This window comes from Procambarus clarkii, chromosome 30 (assembly GCF_040958095.1).
Source record: "Procambarus clarkii isolate CNS0578487 chromosome 30, FALCON_Pclarkii_2.0, whole genome shotgun sequence".
In the NCBI taxonomy this organism is placed as follows: Eukaryota; Metazoa; Arthropoda; class Malacostraca; order Decapoda; family Cambaridae; genus Procambarus; species Procambarus clarkii.
In genome coordinates, this window is record NC_091179.1 from 23,218,714 (window position 1) to 23,237,750 (window position 19,037).

General features: G+C 52.2%; 1 protein-coding gene across 1 annotated transcript; it reads right to left on the bottom strand.

Annotated features, from left to right (window-relative positions):
• Nucleotides 1-11,296: 11,296 nt before the first annotated feature.
• Nucleotides 11,297-18,777, bottom strand: LOC138369949 (myb-like protein X). Its single transcript, XM_069333703.1, has 2 exons — nt 18,274-18,777; nt 11,297-12,676 (listed from the first exon to the last, which is right to left on the bottom strand). The coding sequence occupies exons 1-2, from the start codon at nt 18,775-18,777 to the stop codon at nt 11,297-11,299; spliced, it is 1,884 nt and encodes a 627-aa protein (XP_069189804.1).
• Between the last annotated feature and the right edge of the window lie 260 nt (nt 18,778-19,037).

A 19,037-nucleotide genomic window follows, 5' to 3' on the forward strand; every position in this document is an offset into this window, starting at 1 on the left:
CAATACACAGAGAGATTGAGAGGTGTTGCTCCTGCCTGCATTTTCCTCACATCTGATGCCTCTGATCACCCAGCAGTACACAATGTTCCCAGGACTTGAGTCGATTGTTGCACCACGGGGAAATGGCCCGTCGTTGCCTGGAGGGGACCGGGGTTCGAGTCACCCCACACAAACGATACGTGTCTCAGATCATACATCACAGCCAGTGTCCCGTCATCACTACTACCTCTCAACCTCTCATCCAAACATTATAGTACCAATAGTTAAGGAAGATAGATAGTACATAGTAACTATAGTTATTATGGAAGATAGTACATACTAACTATAGTTATTATAGAAGGTAGTACATAGTAACTATATTGACCAGACCACACATTAGAACTGGAAGAGACGACGACGTTTCGGTCCGTCCTGGATCATTATCAAGTCGACTGTGATGAGACGAAGGAGGCATAAGAGATAAGAGCAAGAGCAAGAGGTACGGAAGGTAAGGAGTAATATAAAGTGTAATAATAGGAGTAAGTTGGGAACGTAAGAGGAACAAGAGAAAGAAAAAAGGAAAAGAAAGGGGAAAAATGAAGAGCAGGCTTATGTTAGGTCACGTTTGTTAGAAAGTTTAGAACATTTGAGTATATAGTGTGAAAGGGAAGAGTCAGCAGCAACAAAGCCAGGACTCAAGTTCATGTTGGGTAGGTTGTGTATCAGCGCCGATTCAACACGACGGCGTCTGTGTAGAGTAGAGGCAGGACAGATTGGAAGACCAATCAATAGGATGATTAGAATCCCTAACATGGCACAAGAGAGCATTGTTTGTGTCTGCAGACTTAGACTTAGGCACAAAAGAAGTGTTGTGATTTAGCTTACGGCCAGTTCCCCAAAGTATTGGAGAGGACAAGACGAACAGGAAATAGCAGGAGTAGACATCAGCAGCATTAGAAGCAGAAGTGTGAACCAGATTACTACGAAGAGTGTTAGTGTGTCGAAAAGCGAGCCTCATGTCAAGAGGACGAAGGTATTAATACAAGTTTTGAGTTCAGATATGAAGGGAAGGCATAGTACAGTACTACTACTGTTGGAAGCAGGTTTAGGATGAAAGATATTTAGTTTAGCTTGAGAGTAGGCACAACTGATAAACTGTAAGGGGTAACCAAGGCGAGATAAAGATTTGTAGATAAGGGCAATTTCAGAATCCAGAAACTGAGGGTCACTGATGCGTAGAGCGCGGAGGAAGAGAGAGACGAGGACACTTTTCTTAACAGAAGGAGGATGGTAGGAAGAGAAGTGGAGGTACATGCCACTATGGATGGGTTTGTGGTAGACAGACAAAGTCGTCGTTTCTTTAATTTCTAGTGTGTGGTTTGGTTAACATTTATCAGTCACGTTATTGTGACTCATCTGCATATAGTACCTATAGTTATTATGGAATGTAGTACATAGTACTCATAGTTACCACGGAAGGTAGTACATAGTACTTATAGTTACTACGGATGGTAGTACAAAACATGGACGGTTGCACACAACAAATCTACATTTTGTACAATAAATTTCGTAGTGGCCGAGAAAGAAGTCAGCAGCCAAACACACCTCTTCTCAAGGCCAGTATAGTTCAAATGTGTACTAAAGTAGGCCTAAGAGTGCGTTTGCTAGGCCTAGTTCAGTTTACGTTTATGGTTATTCCGTCTCAATTTTTGCTATACCTTTCAGAATCAGCAGTACAAAGGCAGACCCTTGGCTCACATCACTTTGTGTACACTCCAGCCGCAGCAGTTAGTGAGTATGTCACTTCTGGAGTAGTGTTAAGAGTATAGGCTGAACAGTGTTGCTGGACCAGTTGTTCTTTATGGTAAATGTTAAACCCAGAAATAGTAAATGTTCTTAGAGCTAGTTTGTTTACCCAGAGGTGGTGGTGTAGGGTTGTTCTGGTGGTGGAGGTGTAGGGTTGTCCCGGTGGTGGAGGTGTAGGGTTGTCCCGGTGGTGGAGGTGTAGGGTTGTCCCGGTGGTGGAGGTGTAGGGTTGTCCCGGTGGTGGAGGTGTAGGGTTGTCCTGGCAGTGGTGTAGGAAGGAGCGAGCGATAATCCGAGGACAGAGGCGGCTTCAGGGGTCGTGCACTGCCACCAGTGTTCGGCAACACTGTCTCTCTCTCACTCTCTCCCTCACCAGAACCTCCTCCTCGCTACTCTCTCTCTCCTACTACAGTCCTCCTCAGCCATTTACATCACTCGTGAAGACAAGTCCTCGAGAAGAAGTGAGGATTACTTGGCGTCCCCTTCCATCTCCTCCTCCAGTTCTTCCATAGTGTAGGTTAGACACACCGAGGAGCGAGGTGCGGCTCCGGTCACGTCACTCGGCCATCTTCCCTTCAACACAGCGAGGGGAGCCCCTCACACCCAGTTGCCAAGTGCTCCTTCCCACCACCACCCTCTCTACACTCTCACTCAACCATTCAATACCTTCAAGTCAGGCGCAATGTGTAGAAACACACGCATAACTAAAGTTAGCGCACGTTTTCACCATGATAAATATAATTAGTGTGGCGGGAAACACTGTTTTATCAACCAGCAGCAACAGTTTCCGTGTTGTTATAGAGGAGGTGAGCGAGGACGGCGTCGGCGCCGAGGCCCCGCTCCCTTCATGACAACACTCACCCGGACCCGGGCGTCGTGACCCGGGCGCCCAGTCATGCCTCACTCAACACACTATGACCAAACACGGTACACTGTACACGTGTGGCCACACTTGTGTAATAACTGCCACTGACACTAATGTTGAGCACCACACTACAGGCGGGGAGTATTTTGTGAGCGTGCTGGGGCGAGTGTGTCGTCCAGTGGTGGGGATCAATACCTTGCGGGTGGTGGAGGGGGAGGTGGGGTGGTGGAGGGAGAGGTGGGGGGGGTGGTGGAGGGAGAGGTGGGGGTGGTGGAGGGGGAGGTGGGGTGGTGGAGGGACAAGTGGGGTGGTGGAGGGAGAGGTGGGGAGGTGGGGGGTGGGGGGACAGGTGGGGTGGTGGAGGGAGAGGTGGGGAGGTGGGGGGGTGGGGAGGTGGGGGGAGAGGTGGGGTGGTGGAGGGAGAGGTGGGGTGGTGGAGGGAGAGGTGGGGTGGTGGAGGGAAAGGAAGGGGGAGTGGAGGGAGAGGTGGGGTGGTGGAGGGAGAGGTGGGGTGGTGGAGGGAGAGGTGGGGGGTGGGGGGAGAGGTGGGGGAGTGGAGGGAGAGGTGCGGGGGTGGGGGGAAGGTGGAGTGGTGGAGGGAGAGGTGGGGGGGGTGGGGGGAGAGGTGGGGTGGTGGAGGGAGAGGTGGGGTGGTGGAGGGAGAGGTGGGGTGGTGGAGGGAGAGGTGGGGAGGTGAAGGGAGAGGTGGGGGAGTGGAGGGAGAGGTGGGGTGGTGGAGGGAGAGGTGGGGGAGTGGAGGGAGAGGTGGGGTGGTGGAGGGAGAGGTGGGGTGGTGGAGGGAGAGGTGGGATGGTGGAGGGAGAGGTGGGGGGGTGGAGGGAGAGGTGGGGTGGTGGAGGGAGAGGTGGGGGGGTGGAGGGAGAGGTGGGGTGGTGGAGGGAGAGGTGGGGGGGTGGAGGGAGAGGTGGGGGGGTGGGGGGAGAGGTGGGGTGGTGGAGGGAGAGGTGGGGTGGTGGAGGGAGAGGTGGGGGGGGGGGTGGAGGGAGAGGTGGGGTGGTGGATGGGGAGGTGGGGTGGTGGAGGGAGAGGTGGGATGGTGGAGGGGGAGGTGGGGTGGTGGAGGGAGAGGTGGGGTGGTGGAGGGAGAGGTGGGGGGGGGTGGAGGGAGAGATGGGGTGGTGGAGGGGGAGGTGGGGTGGTGGAGGGAGAGGTGGGGTGGTGGAGGGAGAGGTGCGGGGGTGGAGGGAGAGGTGGGGGGGTGGAGGGAGAGGTGGGGGGTGGAGGGAGAGATAGGGGGGTGGAGGGGGAGGTGGGGTGGTGGAGGGAGAGGTGGGGGTGGAGGGAGAGGTGGGGTGGTGGAGGGAGAGGTGGGGTGGTGGAGGGAGAGGTGGAGGGAGAGGTGGGGTGGTGGAGGGAGAGGTGGGGGGGGGGTGGAGGGAGAGGTGGGGTGGTGGAGGGAGAGGTGGGGGGGGTGGAGGGAGAGGTGGGGGGTGGAGGGAGAGGTGGGGTGGTGGAGGGGGAGGTGGGGGGGTGGAGGGAGAGGTGGGGTGGTGGAGGGAGAGGTGGGGGGGTGGAGGGAGAGGTGGGGTGGTGGAGGGAGAGGTGGAGGGGGAGGTGGGGTGGTGGAGGGAGAGGTGGAGGGGGAGGTGGGGTGGTGGAGGGAGAGGTGGGGTGGTGGAGGGAGAGGTGGGGGGTGGAGGGAGAGGTGGGGTGGTGGAGGGAGAGGTGGAGGGGGAGGTGGGGTGGTGGAGGGAGAGGTGGGGTGGTGGAGGGAGAGGTGGGGGCTGGTGGAAGGAGAGGTGGGGGGGTGGTGGAGGGAGAGGTGGGGGGGGGTGGTGGAGGGAGAGGTGGGGTGGTGGAGGGAGAGGTGGGGGGGGGTGGAGGGAGAGGTGTTGGTGGTGAAGGGAGAGGTGGGGGGGGGGGTGGAGGGGTCAAGCACAACTAGGTGGAGTATTCACCTAGTTGTGTTTGCGGGGGTTGAGCTCTGCTTTTTTGGCCCGCCTCTCAAATGTCAATCAACTGTTACTAACTACTACTAAAAAAAAAATCACCCCCCCCCCCCTCAGGAAGCAGCCCGTGACTGCTGTCTAACTCCCAGGTACCTATTTACCGCTAGATAACAGGGGGCATCACGATGAAAGTAACCGCCCATTATTGTTTCCGCCGGCGCCGGGAATCGAACCCCGGACCACAAGACTACGTATCCAGCGTGCTGTCCACTCAGCCACCAGCGCCCCCACCTACCTGGCGCGCTAACTACATCTCGCCACGCTCATCATATTTTTGTCTTGAAATTGTGGCTAGAAGTTTCTTGAACAGCCTCGTTCAGTCCACCCCGCCTGCTAACCATGTGCGCAGCGTCTGATAACCTCCTGACATCTCTAAGACACAACTGTATGTATAAGGCTTCACCAAGTGTTTCTTTGTCCTACATCTTCTCAGTATAAACAGGCTGCACTTTCCTTTATCGTACAGTTACTAACACCTCTCTTATCTATTTGACTCCATCTTTATTACCTTACACTTACTTGGATTGAACTCCAGCTGCCATTTAGCTGCCCACTGCTGACGTTTGTCAAGGTTCGCAGCCCTTTGTAATCCTCCACAGCTCCTCAGCTCATCAATTTTACACCGCCTGCCAACACTGACTCTCTCACTCTGGTTTATTCCCAATTATATATTATATAACATTATATGCAGCGGGCGTCCGCGTGTTGTATCGTGTTGAAGCTAAATGTGAATTTGAATATATGAATTTGAGCTGCACCAGCTGAGCATAATAGTAACCGAGAATTATATGTTTTGACCTTGACAACACTCGTGTGGGTCAAGAGCAGCCAGCCCTTGACAACACTCGTGTGGGTCAAGAGCAGCCAGCCCTTGACAACACTCGTGTGGGTCAAGAGCAGCCAGCCCTTGACAACACTCGTGTGGGTCAAGAGCAGCCAGCCCTTGACAACACTCGTGTGGGTCAAGAGCAGCCAGCCCTTGACAACACTCGTGTGGGTCAAGAGCAACCGGCCCTTGACAACACTCGTGTGGGTCAAGAGCAGCCAGCCCTTGACAACACTCGTGTGGGTCAAGAGCAACCGGCCTTGACAACACTCGTGTGGGTCAAGAGCAACCGGCCCTTGACAACACTCGTGTGGGTCAAGAGCAGCCAGCCCTTGACAACACTCGTGTGGGTCAAGAGCAGCCAGCCCTTGACAACACTCGTGTGGGTCAAGAGCAACCGGCCCTTGACAACACTCGTGTGGGTCAAGAGCAGCCAGCCCTTGACAACACTCGTGTGGGTCAAGAGCAACCGGCCTTGACAACACTCGTGTGGGTCAAGAGCAACCGGCCCTTGACAACACTCGTGTGGGTCAAGAGCAACCGGCCCTTGACAACACTCGTGTGGGTCAAGAGCAGCCAGCCCTTGACAACACTCGTGTTGGTCAAGAGCAACCGGCCCTTGACAACACTCGTGTGGGTCAAGAGCAGCCAGCCCTTGACAACACTCGTGTGGGTCAAGAGCAGCCAGCCCTTGACAACACTCGTGTGGGTCAAGAGCAACCGGCCTTGACAACACTCGTGTGGGTCAAGAGCAACCGGCCCTTGACAACACTCGTGTGGGTCAAGAGCAACCGGCCCTTGACAACACTCGTGTGGGTCAAGAGCAGCCAGCCCTTGACAACACTCGTGTGGGTCAAGAGCAACCGGCCCTTGACAACACTCGTGTGGGTCAAGAGCAGCCAGCCCTTGACAACACTCGTGTGGGTCAAGAGCAACCGGCCCTTGACAACACTCGTGTGGGTCAAGAGCAGCCAGCCCTTGACAATACTCGTGTGGGTCAAGAGCAACCGGCCTTGACAACACTCGTGTGGGTCAAGAGCAACCGGCCCTTGACAACACCCGTGTGGGTCAAGAACAACCGGCCCTTGACAACACTCGTGTGGGTCAAGAGCAGCCACCCCTTGACAACACTCGTGTGGGTCAAGAGCAACCGGCCCTTGACAACACTCGTGTGGGTCAAGAGCAACCGGGCCTTGACAACACTCGTGTGGGTCAAGAGCAACCGGCCCTTGACAACACTCGTGTGGGTCAAGAGCAACCGGCCCTTGACAACACTCGTGTGGGTCAAGAGCAACCGGGCCTTGACAACACTCGTGTGGGTCAAGAGCAACCGGGCCTTGACAACACTCGTGTGGGTCAAGAGCAACCGGGCCTTGATAACACTCGTGTGGGTCAAGAGCAACCGGCCCTTGACAACACTCGTGTGGGTCAAGAGCAACCGGGCCTTGACAACACTCGTGTGGGCTAAGAACAACCGCCCTTGACAACACTCGTGTGGGTCAAGAGCAACCGGGCCTTGACAACACTCGTGTGGGTCAAGAGCAACCGGGCCTTGACAACACCCGTGTGGGTCAAGAGCAACCGGCCTTGACAACACTCGTGTGGGTCAAGAGCAACCGGGCCTTGACAACACCCGTGTGGGCTAAGAACAACCGCCCTTGACAACACCCGTGTGGGTCAAGAGCAACCGGCCTTGACAACACTCGTGTGGGCCAAGAACAACCGGCCTTGACAACACCCGTGTGGGCCAAGAACAACCGGCCTTGACAACACCCGTGTGGGCCAAGAACAACCGCCCTTGACAACACCCGTGTGGGCCAAGAACAACCGGCCTTGACAACACCCGTGGGGCCAAGAACAACCGCCCTTGACAACACCCGTGTGGGTCAAGAACAACCGGCCTTGACAACACCCGTGTGGGCCAAGAACAACCGCCCTTGACAACACCCGTGTGGGCCAAGAACAACCGGCCTTGACAACACCCGTGTGGGCCAAGAACAACCGCCCTTGACAACACCCGTGTGGGCCAAGAACAACCGCCCTTGACAACACCCGTGTGGGCCAAGAACAACCGCCCTTGACAACACCCGTGTGGGCCAAGAACAACCGCCCTTGACAACACCCGTGTGGGTCAAGAACAACCGGGCCTTGACAACACCCGTGTGGGCCAAGAACAACCGGCCTTGACAACACCCGTGTGGGCCAAGAACAACCGGCCTTGACAACACCCGTGTGGGCCAAGAACAACCGCCCTTGACAACACCCGTGTGGGCCAAGAACAACCGCCCTTGACAACACCCGTGTGGGCCAAGAACAACCGCCCTTGACAACACCCGTGTGGGCCAAGAACAACCGGCCTTGACAACACCCGTGTGGGCCAAGAACAACCGCCCTTGACAACACCCGTGTGGGCCAAGAACAACCGCCCTTGACAACACCCGTGTGGGCCAAGAACAACCGCCCTTGACAACACCCGTGTGGGCCAAGAACAACCGCCCTTGACAACACCCGTGTGGGCCAAGAACAACCGGCCTTGACAACACCCGTGTGGGTCAAGAACAACCGCCCTTGACAACACCCGTGTGGGCCAAGAACAACCGGCCTTGACAACACCCGTGTGGGTCAAGAACAACCACCCTTGACAACACCCGTGTGGGTCAAGAACAACCGGCCTTGACAACACCCGTGTGGGTCAAGAACAACCGGCCTTGACAACACCCGTGTGGGTCAAGAACAACCGGCCTTGACAACACCCGTGTGGGTCAAGAACAACCGGCCTTGACAACACCCGTGTGGGTCAAGAACAACCGGCCTTGACAACACCCGTGTGGGTCAAGAACAACCGGCCTTGACAACACCGGTGAGGCGGTCAAGAACAACTGTTTCATTAACACTCCAAGAATACTTTACGCCACAAATTCTTCCCAAAGAGCGTTCATAATAATGTTTATAATATCACCCTAAACATTGCAAAAACGTGTTATATATTACTTAAAGATGAATAAACAATTCCAAGTGTGAGAGCCGAGCAGACGGGACACGAACAAACTGGATTTAAATTGTCATGTACTAAATATAACACAAATGTTTCTAAAACTATCAGCTTACTCTAAAATCCGACACTACGTCTCACCCTGCCCTGGTAACACTAACCTGGTAACACTAACCTGGTAACCTGGTAACACTTAACGCTCCTTGCCTCACCTATGGTATTTGTATTTGGGGATCTACAACTCATAATTACCTACGACACAATTACTCAAGATAAATCATCAAGTGTAACAAAGACTCCAATCCCAGACGCCATTCAGGACCCTTACTTACATGTTTAAACATGTTAATTGTTAAGTCACTGCACGCTAAGGTGTACTCTATAGCTATATTGCTCAGAGATGCAGTACAAATGTTGACCTCAAACGTTAACTTGTATGAGTACTGTACTAACCTAGTTGTGCTTGCGGGGGTTGAGCTCTGGCTCTTGGGTCCCGCCTATCAACTGACAATCGACTGCTGTACAGATTCTTGAGACTATTGGGCTCTATCATATCTACATTTGAAGCTGTGTATGGAGTCAGCCTCCACCACATCACTGCCTAATGCATTCCATCTGTTAACTGTGGTAGTGGCAGAGCGCTTGCCAGAGAGAATTGCAAAGCTCCAGGTACCTCATGCCAACTGGTCCGAATAGTCTAATAACTAGGAATTTGGTGATGTAGTGTGGGAGATCATGCCGCAGTTTCTGCTCACAGAGTTTGCACCTGGAGTGCTCAGGATTGGGAGATCTGTCACCAGTACCCACCTGCCACAGGTAACGGTAGCCACCTGCCACAGGTAACGGTAGCCACCTGCCATAGGTAACGGTAACCCAACCTGATCCTGGCAGCCACTGTGTCGCACAGTCTGGTCGACGTTTTGTGCTGCTCATAAACTTGCGGTTCGAATCTAAATAAATCATAAATTTATATACTGGTGTTTTCAGGTCTTTGGAGTCATTAATTTCTCTGGTCTCAGATGTGAGTGTTTGGAACAATTATTTGTGCAGCTGCCCTAGACTATATGAAGAAGAGTAAAGTGTGTCAAAAAGCTAGCAGCATTGTGCTAAAGATCCCCATCACACAGGATGGTTAGTCATACAGAGGCATGTGATAAGCAGTCTGCACTGGCAGACTCCGGGTGCATTTTGAGGATATCATCAACACAAGAGTGAATAAGGCAGCAGTGGTACTACAAGTGCCCATCTCGCAGGATGGTTAGTCATAGAGGAAGGAGTAAGTGCACTACACACTCTACGGGGAGACGCTGCCACGTTTCACTTACTGACTCTTTGGTCATGTGTCCGTCACGTGCCTCCCATCACTCCCTCCTGGGGAGGGGGGGGGGTGTTGATAGAGGGGCATCTTGACGTGGGGGCTGCGAGGGGGAATGAAGGGTAGGGGGGGCAGCGAGGGGCGCTAAAGGGGCGCTAAAGGGGCGGGGGTGAGGACAGCTTTAACACTACGCCATGACGCCTCACTGACGCCCGGGGCCCAAACATACGCTCCTCCACACCATCAACACGCCTCACTGACGCCCGGGGCCCAAACATACGCTCCTCCACACCATCAACACGCCTCACTGACGCCCGGGGACCAAACATACGCTCCTCCACACCATCAACACGCCTCACTGACGCCCGGGGCCAAACATACGCTCCTCCACACCATCAACACGCCTCACTGACGCCCGGGGCCCAAACATACGCTCCTCCACACTATCAACACGCCTCACTGACGCCCGGGGCCCAAACATACGCTCCTCCACACCATCAACACGCCTCACTGACGCCCGGGGCCAAACATACGCTCCTCCACACCATCAACACGCCTCACTGACGCCCGGGGCCCAAACATACGCTCCTCCACACCATCAACACGCCTCACTGACGCCCGGGGCCAAACATACGCTCCTCCACACCATCAACACGCCTCACTGACGCCCGGGGCCAAACATACGCTCCTCCACACCATCAACACGCCTCACTGACGCCCGGGGCCAAACATACGCTCCTCCACACCATCAACACGCCTCACTGACGCCCGGGGCCCAACATACGCTCCTCCACACCATCAACACGCCTCACTGACGCCCGGGGCCCCAACATACGCTCCTCCACACCATCAACACGCCTCACTGACGCCCGGGGCCCCAACATACGCTCCTCCACACCATCAACACGCCTCACTGACGCCCGGGGGACCAAACATACGCTCCTCCACACCATCAACACGCCTCACGCGGCGTCTCTCCCTTGGAGTGTTCTTTTGCATCATTATTCTTCTCCTTCTGAGTGTTCGTGTTATTACTCTTATTACACAGAGAGATCACATTAACGTGATATATCAAAAGAACAAATCCACAGGAGCCTTGATGAAGGTTCGAACCTGAGCGCCGAGTGTTCCCAGACGCGCGCTAGTCACCTGTGCCACCACATGGAAAATAATTGCAACCTGGAGTGCTGCTGCACCTACCAGGATCACGAGGCTTCCACTGAAGCCTAACCGGAGTTTTACAATTCCCTTCCCCCCCCCCCCCATGCACTCTGGCTCTGTCAAAGCCCGTTGACTGTGTTGACGGGTTGACAGAGCCCGAGTGAATGGGGGGGGGGATTGTGTGAAACCCCGGTTAGGCTTCAGTGGAAGCCTCGTGATCCTGGTGGGTGCAGCAGCACTCCAGGTTGCAATTATTTTTCCATGTGGTACAGGTGACTAGCGCGCGTCTGGGAACACTCGGCGCTCAGGTTCGAACCTTCATCAAGGCTCCTGAGGATTTGTTCTATTATTCTTATTCTTCTACTTTTCTGCTCTGTTATCTTCATTTTTTTCTGAATTTTGTTATTTTCCACACACTCATATACTTGTTTTTATTATTATCCTCCTCCTTATTATTATCCTCCTCCTTATTATTATCCTCCTCCTTATTATTATCCTCCTCCTTATTATTATCCTCCTCCTTATTATTATCCTCCTCCTTATTATTATCCTCCTCCTTATTATTATCCTCCTCCTTATTATTATCCTCCTTATTATTATCCTCCTCCTTATTATTATCCTCCTCCTTATTATTATCCTCCTCCTTATTATTATCCTCCTCATTATTATCCTCCTCCTCATTATTATCCTCCTCCTCATTATTATCCTCCTCCTTATTATTATCCTCCTCCTTATTATTATCCTCCTCCTTATTATTATCCTCCTCCTTATTATTATCCTCCTCCTTATTATTATCCTCCTCATTATTATCCTCCTCATTATTATCCTCCTCCTCATTATTATCCTCCTCATTATTATCCTCCTCCTTATTATTATCCTCCTCCTTATTATTATCCTCCTCCTTATTATTATCCTCCTCCTTATTATTATCCTCCTCCTTATTATTATCCTCCTCCTTATTATTATCCTCCTCATTATTATCCTCCTCCTCATTATTATCCTCCTCCTCATTATTATCCTCCTCCTTATTATTATCCTCCTCCTTATTATTATCCTCCTCCTTATTATTATCCTCCTCATTATTATCCTCCTCCTCATTATTATCCTCCTCCTCATTATTATCCTCCTCCTCATTATTATCCTCCTCCTTATTATTATCCTCCTCCTTATTATTATCCTCCTCCTTATTATTATCCTCCTCCTTATTATTATCCTCCTCCTTATTATTATCCTCCTCCTTATTATTATCCTCCTCATTATTATCCTCCTCCTCATTATTATCCTCCTCCTCATTATTATCCTCCTCCTTATTATTATCCTCCTCCTTATTATTATCCTCCTCCTTATTATTATCCTCATTATTATCCTCCTCCTCATTATTATCCTCCTCCTCATTATTATCCTCCTCCTTATTATTATCCTCCTCCTTATTATTATCCTCCTCCTTATTATTATCCTCCTCCTTATTATTATCCTCCTCCTTATTATTATCCTCCTCCTTATTATTATCCTCCTCCTTATTATTATCCTCCTCATTATTATCCTCCTCCTCATTATTATCCTCCTCCTCATTATTATCCTCCTCCTCATTATTATCCTCCTCCTTATTATTATCCTCCTCCTTATTATTATCCTCCTCCTTATTATTATCCTCCTCCTTATTATTATCCTCCTCCTTATTATTATCCTCCTCCTTATTATTATCCTCCTCCTTATTATTATCCTCCTCCTTATTATTATCCTCCTCCTTATTATTATCCTCCTCCTCGTTACATTCCACCAGCTAGTCTACTTTCCCCTGCACCTAGTGCTTCTCCGTTTCCTCATTTGTCATCCTATCTCTCGACCTCCTCTTTTTCTGCCTTCGTCCCCCCTAAAACAACACGACGATTCTCTATAGTCTTATATAAGAACTCCGTCGATGTAAACACCGGGAGACTATCTTACACGGCTTCGATTGTCTACACACATTCGACAGTCATGGGAAACACCATCTTCAAGTAACCTAACAGTACGAGCCTCTTTGGTGTGCAAGATGCATGGTGTTACGCCTTCCGTGTCAAGAAATACGCCAGTATGTGTCCCCCTGGCGTATTCACCTTTAAGCGCGAGTCCTTGCTACTCCTACACCTGGTTACCTGCTTGATACCTGCTTAATGGGGTTCTGGGAGTTCTTCTACTCCCCAAGCCCGGCCCGAGGCCAGGCTTGACTTGTGAGTTTGGTAACTCCTTGATACCTGCTTGATGGGGTTCTGGGAGTTCTTCTACTCCCCAAGCCCGGCCCGAGGCCAGGCTTGACTTGTGAGTTTGGTAACTCCTTGATACCTGCTTGATGGGGTTCTGGGAGTTGATACTTGGTTGATTACCTGGTTGATGGGGTTCTGGGAGTTCTTCTACTGCCCAAGCCCGGCCCGAGGCCAGGCTTGACTTGTGAGAGTTTGGTCCACTAGGCTGTTGCTTGGAGCGGCCCGCAGGCCCACATACCCACCACAGTCTTTTATGCTTCTGACTCCTCAATGAGGTTTCCAATATACTTGATTCATTATCACATACATTATTACAGGCTCACTAAAAAACCCACCACCTCAGTTTTATACTAGCAACCACCACTACACAGCTTCATACCAGCACCCACCACAGCTTCACAAAGGAACCCACCACCACCACCACACAGCTTCACACAAACACCTACCCAAGAGCTTCGCAACAGCACCTACCACACAGTTTCATACTAACACCCGCCACACAGCCACACACCAGCACCCACCACCACCACCACCACAGCCACACACCACCACCACCACCACACAGCCACACACCAGCACCCAACACCACCACCACACACCCACACACCAGCACCCACCACCACGACACACACCTTCCTTCCTCTTGACATTAGACTCGGCCACCAGTCTGTATACCATCCCTCTCCTTCCTTCTTGTGCAAACACTTTAATCGAGGTCCACTATGCTACCCCACGTTCCTTTCCCCCGACATGACCCCCTCCCACCCTCCCACCCTCGCATCTCACCCCCACCCCATACACCCCGCCCCCCCTCACATGACCCCCTCCCACCCTCCCACCCTCGCATCTCACCCCCACCCGATACACCCCGCCCCCCCTCACATGACACCCCCTTCCCCCTGTCCCACAGTACACGACACACCGCCCACGCGCCCTCCTTCCCACTATCGACCCGTTTGAAGTTCAGAGAGTAGCACCCGGCCGGCCTGTCTCTCGGCCGCCTTCTTGGGGAAAGATTCTTCAGTCCTACCCTCGGTGGGACTCCATTTTCAGTGGTAATACTTCTTGTATAGGGGGAACTTTCCCAGGGAAGATTCCTCGACTTCTGTGGTTGTAAAGAGCCGTTATGACCGACCCTATACATCCCATGGAGACGGAGCCTACATGCTATCTTGAGGTTATCTTGAGATGATTTCGGGGCTTTTTAGTGTCCCCGCGGCCCGGTCATCGACCAGGCCTCCACCCCCAGGAAGCAGCCCGTGACAGCTGACTAACACCCAGGTACCTATTCACTGATGGTAACAGGGGCATAGGGTGAAAGAAACTCTGCCCTTTGTTTCTCGCCGGCACCCGGGATCGAACCCGGGACCACAGGATCACAAGTCCAGCTGGCTTGTATTATTAATTTTGACTAAGAGACCAAGAAAGAAGACAAAACCCAAATCTAACATTTAGCTAGGCCTAGCATAATACATATATGAACAAAATTAGGCCTAGGAATGACAATTTAGTTGATCAAATTGTTTTAGTCAATCCTGGTTTTGTAAGGAAATATTAAATCTTACCTTACCTTGCCATGGTTTCAGGGCTCAGCGTCCCCGCGGCCCGGTCCTCGACCAGGCCTCCTGGTTGTTAGACTGGTCAACCAGGCTGTTGGACGCTGCTGCTCTCAGCCTGACGCATGAATCACAGCCTGGTTGATCAGGTATCCTCTGAACTTCAAGCATACTTGCAACAGTCTCTAATATTTCCAAAATGTATATTATTGTGTTATGAATATGATGTGTGGGTTGGGCGTCTAATGATAACTCTGCTCCCAAGAGCTTCGTAGCTTACAATGTGAGAGTCTTTAAGCATTCCCAATAATATTAGGTTTTCTTTTTAATGGATTTGGATCTTGTATGATTGGTCCATCAAGACCAACTTCCTTACCAAGTCCGCCCACGGCTCTCCCAGCCATATATAGGGAACCAGCGTGCCCCAGTGTCCGGGCTCTGAGACACTTGTGTCCGGGCTCTGAGACACATGTGTCCGGGCTCTGAGACACTTGTGTCCGGGCTCTGAGACACTTGTGTCCGGGCTCTGAGACACTTGTGTCCGGGCTCTGAGACACTTATGTCCGGGCTCTGAGACACTTGTGTCCGGGCTCTCAGACACAAGTGTCCGGGCTCTCAGACACAAGTGTCCGGGCTCTCAGACACAAGTGTCCGGGCTCTCAGACACAAGTGTCCGGGCTCTCAGACACAAGTGTCCGGGCTCTGAGACACAAGTGTCCGGGCTCTCAGACACAAGTGTCCGGGCTCTCAGACACAAGTGTCCGGGCTCTCAGACACAAGTGTCCGGGCTCTCAGACACAAGTGTCCGGGCTCTCAGACACAAGTGTCCGGGCTCTCAGACACAAGTGTCCGGGCTCTCAGACACAAGTGTCCGGGCTCTCAGACACAAGTGTCCGGGCTCTCAGACACAAGTGTCCGGGCTCTCAGACACAAGTGTCCGGGCTCTCAGACACAAGTGTCCGGGCTCTCAGACACTTGTGTCCGGGCTCTCAGACACTTGTGTCCGGGCTCTCAGACACAAGTGTCCGGGCTCTCAGACACAAGTGTCCGGGCTCTCAGACACAAGTGTCCGGGCTCTGAGACACAAGTGTCCGGGCTCTGAGACACAAGTGACCGGGCTCTGAGACACAAGTGACCGGGCTCTGAGACACAAGTGTCCGGGCTCTGAGACACAAGTGTCCGGGCTCTGAGACACAAGTGTCCGGGCTCTCAGACACAAGTGTCCGGGCTCTGAGACACAAGTGCCCGGGCTCTGAGACACAAGTGTCCGGGCTCTGAGACACTGTGTCCGGGCTCCCATATACCCACCAACAGCTCCCAGGAGATATCTTCTTGCACAACTTCACATTTAATCCCCAAAACTGTGAGTGTGTGAGATATAAACAAGACAATGGGTGTTGTGTTAAAGGGGGCCGAGCGCTCGGAGGCTCCACATCTTCCCGTTTTCCCCCGACCTTGACCCACAAGTAGAGAAAACGGGAACTTGGCCAGGCCATTACAGAGCGCTGTAAGGAAGCCTACGATGCCTCAGTTTCAGTCGTCTGTATTTATGAGCCGCCTTTGTCTCGCACACGGACGATTATGTTGCTGGTTTAAGTTATAAAGAAAGCTGGACTACGGGTTTGAAGATAATATTTGGAGGTGCACACACATAAAAATAAACTATTGAGGTTAAAATCGCGTTAGTTTGCTATGTTCCTTGGTGGGTCCACTCACTCATCTGTTACCTAGTTGGTGTTTACTGGGTTGAACAATAGCTCCCAAGCCCCGCTTTCTAGTCTCCTGGAGCCAGATTCACGAAGCAGTTACGCAGGCACTTACGAACCTGTACACCTTTTCTCATTTTTTGGCGGCTTTGTTTACAATTATTAAACAGTTAATGAGCTCTGAAGCACCTGGAGGCTGTTTATAACAATAACAACAATTGATTGGCAAGTTTTCATGCTTGTAAACTGTTTAATAAATGTAACCAAAGCCGTCAAAGATTGAGGAAAGATGTACATGTTCGTAAGTGCTTGCGTAACTGCTTCATGAATCTGGCCCCCTGGTGTGCGTCGGTAAGGGTGTATGTACGTATATACATACACCCTTACGTATATACACCGTACATATATACAACAAATATATATGTTGTTAAATATGACCGAAAAAGTAAGATTAATAATTCTAACACGAATTTTCTCAAAATTTCTTATGTTTCTTTTTTCTGTTGATGGTAATTGAAAAATCAATTCTCCAAAATTAATTTTTATTTCTAGTCTGACGCGACGCTTGAACGCGTTTCGTAATAACTTATTACATTTTCAAAGACTTTAGTTTACACACACAGTAACCTGAAAACACTAAACAGAGTTTTACTTAATGTTAACATTGAACAGCTTGTCTTATATACTCGCATTTGGGTGAGGTGATATGTTGCAACAGTTTTGGATGAGGTGAACAAACTTTTGACCAACACAAGACAGAACACGATGCAATGGGTATAAATTGGATAAATGAGAGGGAAGAATGGAAGTAACTGCAGAGGGCCTATTGGTCCATATTTCTTGACGCTTCTATATTGGAGCGGAGTCTTGAAGTGGGTAGAATATAGTTGTGCATTAATTGGCTGTTGATTGCTGGTGTTGACTTTTTGATGTGTAGTGCCTCGCAGATATCAAGCCGCCTGCTGTCGCTGTATCTATCGATGATTTATCGATAGATACATGATTCGCTGTATCTATCGATTACAGCGATAGCAGGCGGCTTGACATCTGCGAGGCACTAACTTGAGCTACTTCATCATTTTGTGTATATTTATACCTCAATAAAATTATTTTAATTTCAATCCCCGACCGTCCAAGAGGTTGGGCACCATTCCTTTCCTCCGTCCCATCCCCAAATCCTTATCCTGACCCCCTCCACGTGCTATATAGTCGTAATGGCTTGGCGCTCTCTGCTGATAGTTGCCTTCCCTCCCCTGAAGCTGTCCTCATGTTCACCAGCTTAACATGTACTGATGATGTGTATATATTTATATGGCTCGTTGTGCGTGACTACTCCCAGGGGCCTTCCTCTACGAGGCCGCTCACTTCCTTCCTGTTTGAAGTGTTCTTCAGGCCTCTGTGTCTGTGTTGACCCATGCAGCAGCCGTGTGCCCTATGCCCCATGCTGCCCTGAACTTACCAATCCTCATCATCTTCGCGTTATCAGCAGAGCGACACAAATAGATGTGTTTGTGTGTGTGTGGGAGGAGGGGAGGAGGGGGTGTATGTTTACTAACATAGCAATGTTTGCAGGAACAAACAGTTCCTGGGCCCCACCTGCTGAGCTATCGCTAGAGTGCAATGACTCTCCATCCATTTCTTTCTTGTCGTATCTGCTTTCGGAACTATGGATGGAGCGAGTGTCAACTATTTCTTGTGTGGTTCAGTGTGGCACTGTCCTTACACTAGACTGGTACATACTCGCCTCCCTGTGGCTCGTGTGCACGGGCTGCGCACCACGCGAGTCCTTTCCTTACGTCTCCGCTCATCCTAAACATTACTGTTTACTCTCTTGTCTAACTTACTGTTTACATTGTCTAGGTTAGTGAGGAGTCGGCCAGCTGCAGGGTCGACGACCAGCCGGCAGGGTCGACGACCAGCCGGCAGGGGCGACGACCAGCCGGTAGGGGTGACGACCAGCCGGCAGGGGCGACGACCAGCGGGCAGGGGTGACGACCAGCCGGTAGGGGTGACGACCAGCCGGCAGGGGCGACGACCAGCCGGCAGGGGCGACGACCAGCCGGTAGGGGTGACGACCAGCCGGCAGGGGCGACGACCAGCCGGCAGGGGCGACGACCAGCCGGCAGGGGCGACGACCAGCCGGTAGGGGTGACGACCAGCCGGCAGGGGCGACGACCAGCCGGTAGGGGTGACGACCAGCCGGCAGGGGTGACGACCAGCCGGCAGGGGCGACGACCAGCCGGCAGGGGCGACGACCAGCCGGTAGGGGTGACGACCAGCCGGCAGGGGCGACGACCAGCCGGCAGGGGCGACGACCGACGCGGCTCCTGCCACTGGGACATGCACGGAAGCCATCAGTGATGGCTCCCCGCAGCAGCAGCAGCAGCAGAGGTGCATCACCCTGTCGCTCTCGGGGCAAGCGTCACGCCCCCACGACTGCACACGACGCTATTTCCCCGTAGCATCATATCTATCACATGTAGATATGACAGAGCCCAGTAGGCAACCAGGTATCAACCAGGTGCTGGGACGTGGGGCTGGGAGGTGGTGCTGAGAGCTGGGACTGGGAGCAGGTGCTGGGAACTGGTCCTGGGAGCTGGTGCTGGGAGCAGGTG

Excerpts from the sequence above, each read along its gene's own strand:
- LOC138369949 (XM_069333703.1), bottom strand. The coding sequence starts at position 18,777 with ATGGCTTCCGTGCATGTCCCAGTGGCAGGAGCCGCGTCGGTCGTCGCC. Across the intron at positions 12,677-18,273 it reads TCCTCACTAACCTAGACAAT|GAGGATAATAATAAGGAGGA; the intron begins GTAAACAGTAAG and ends TGTAACGAGGAG.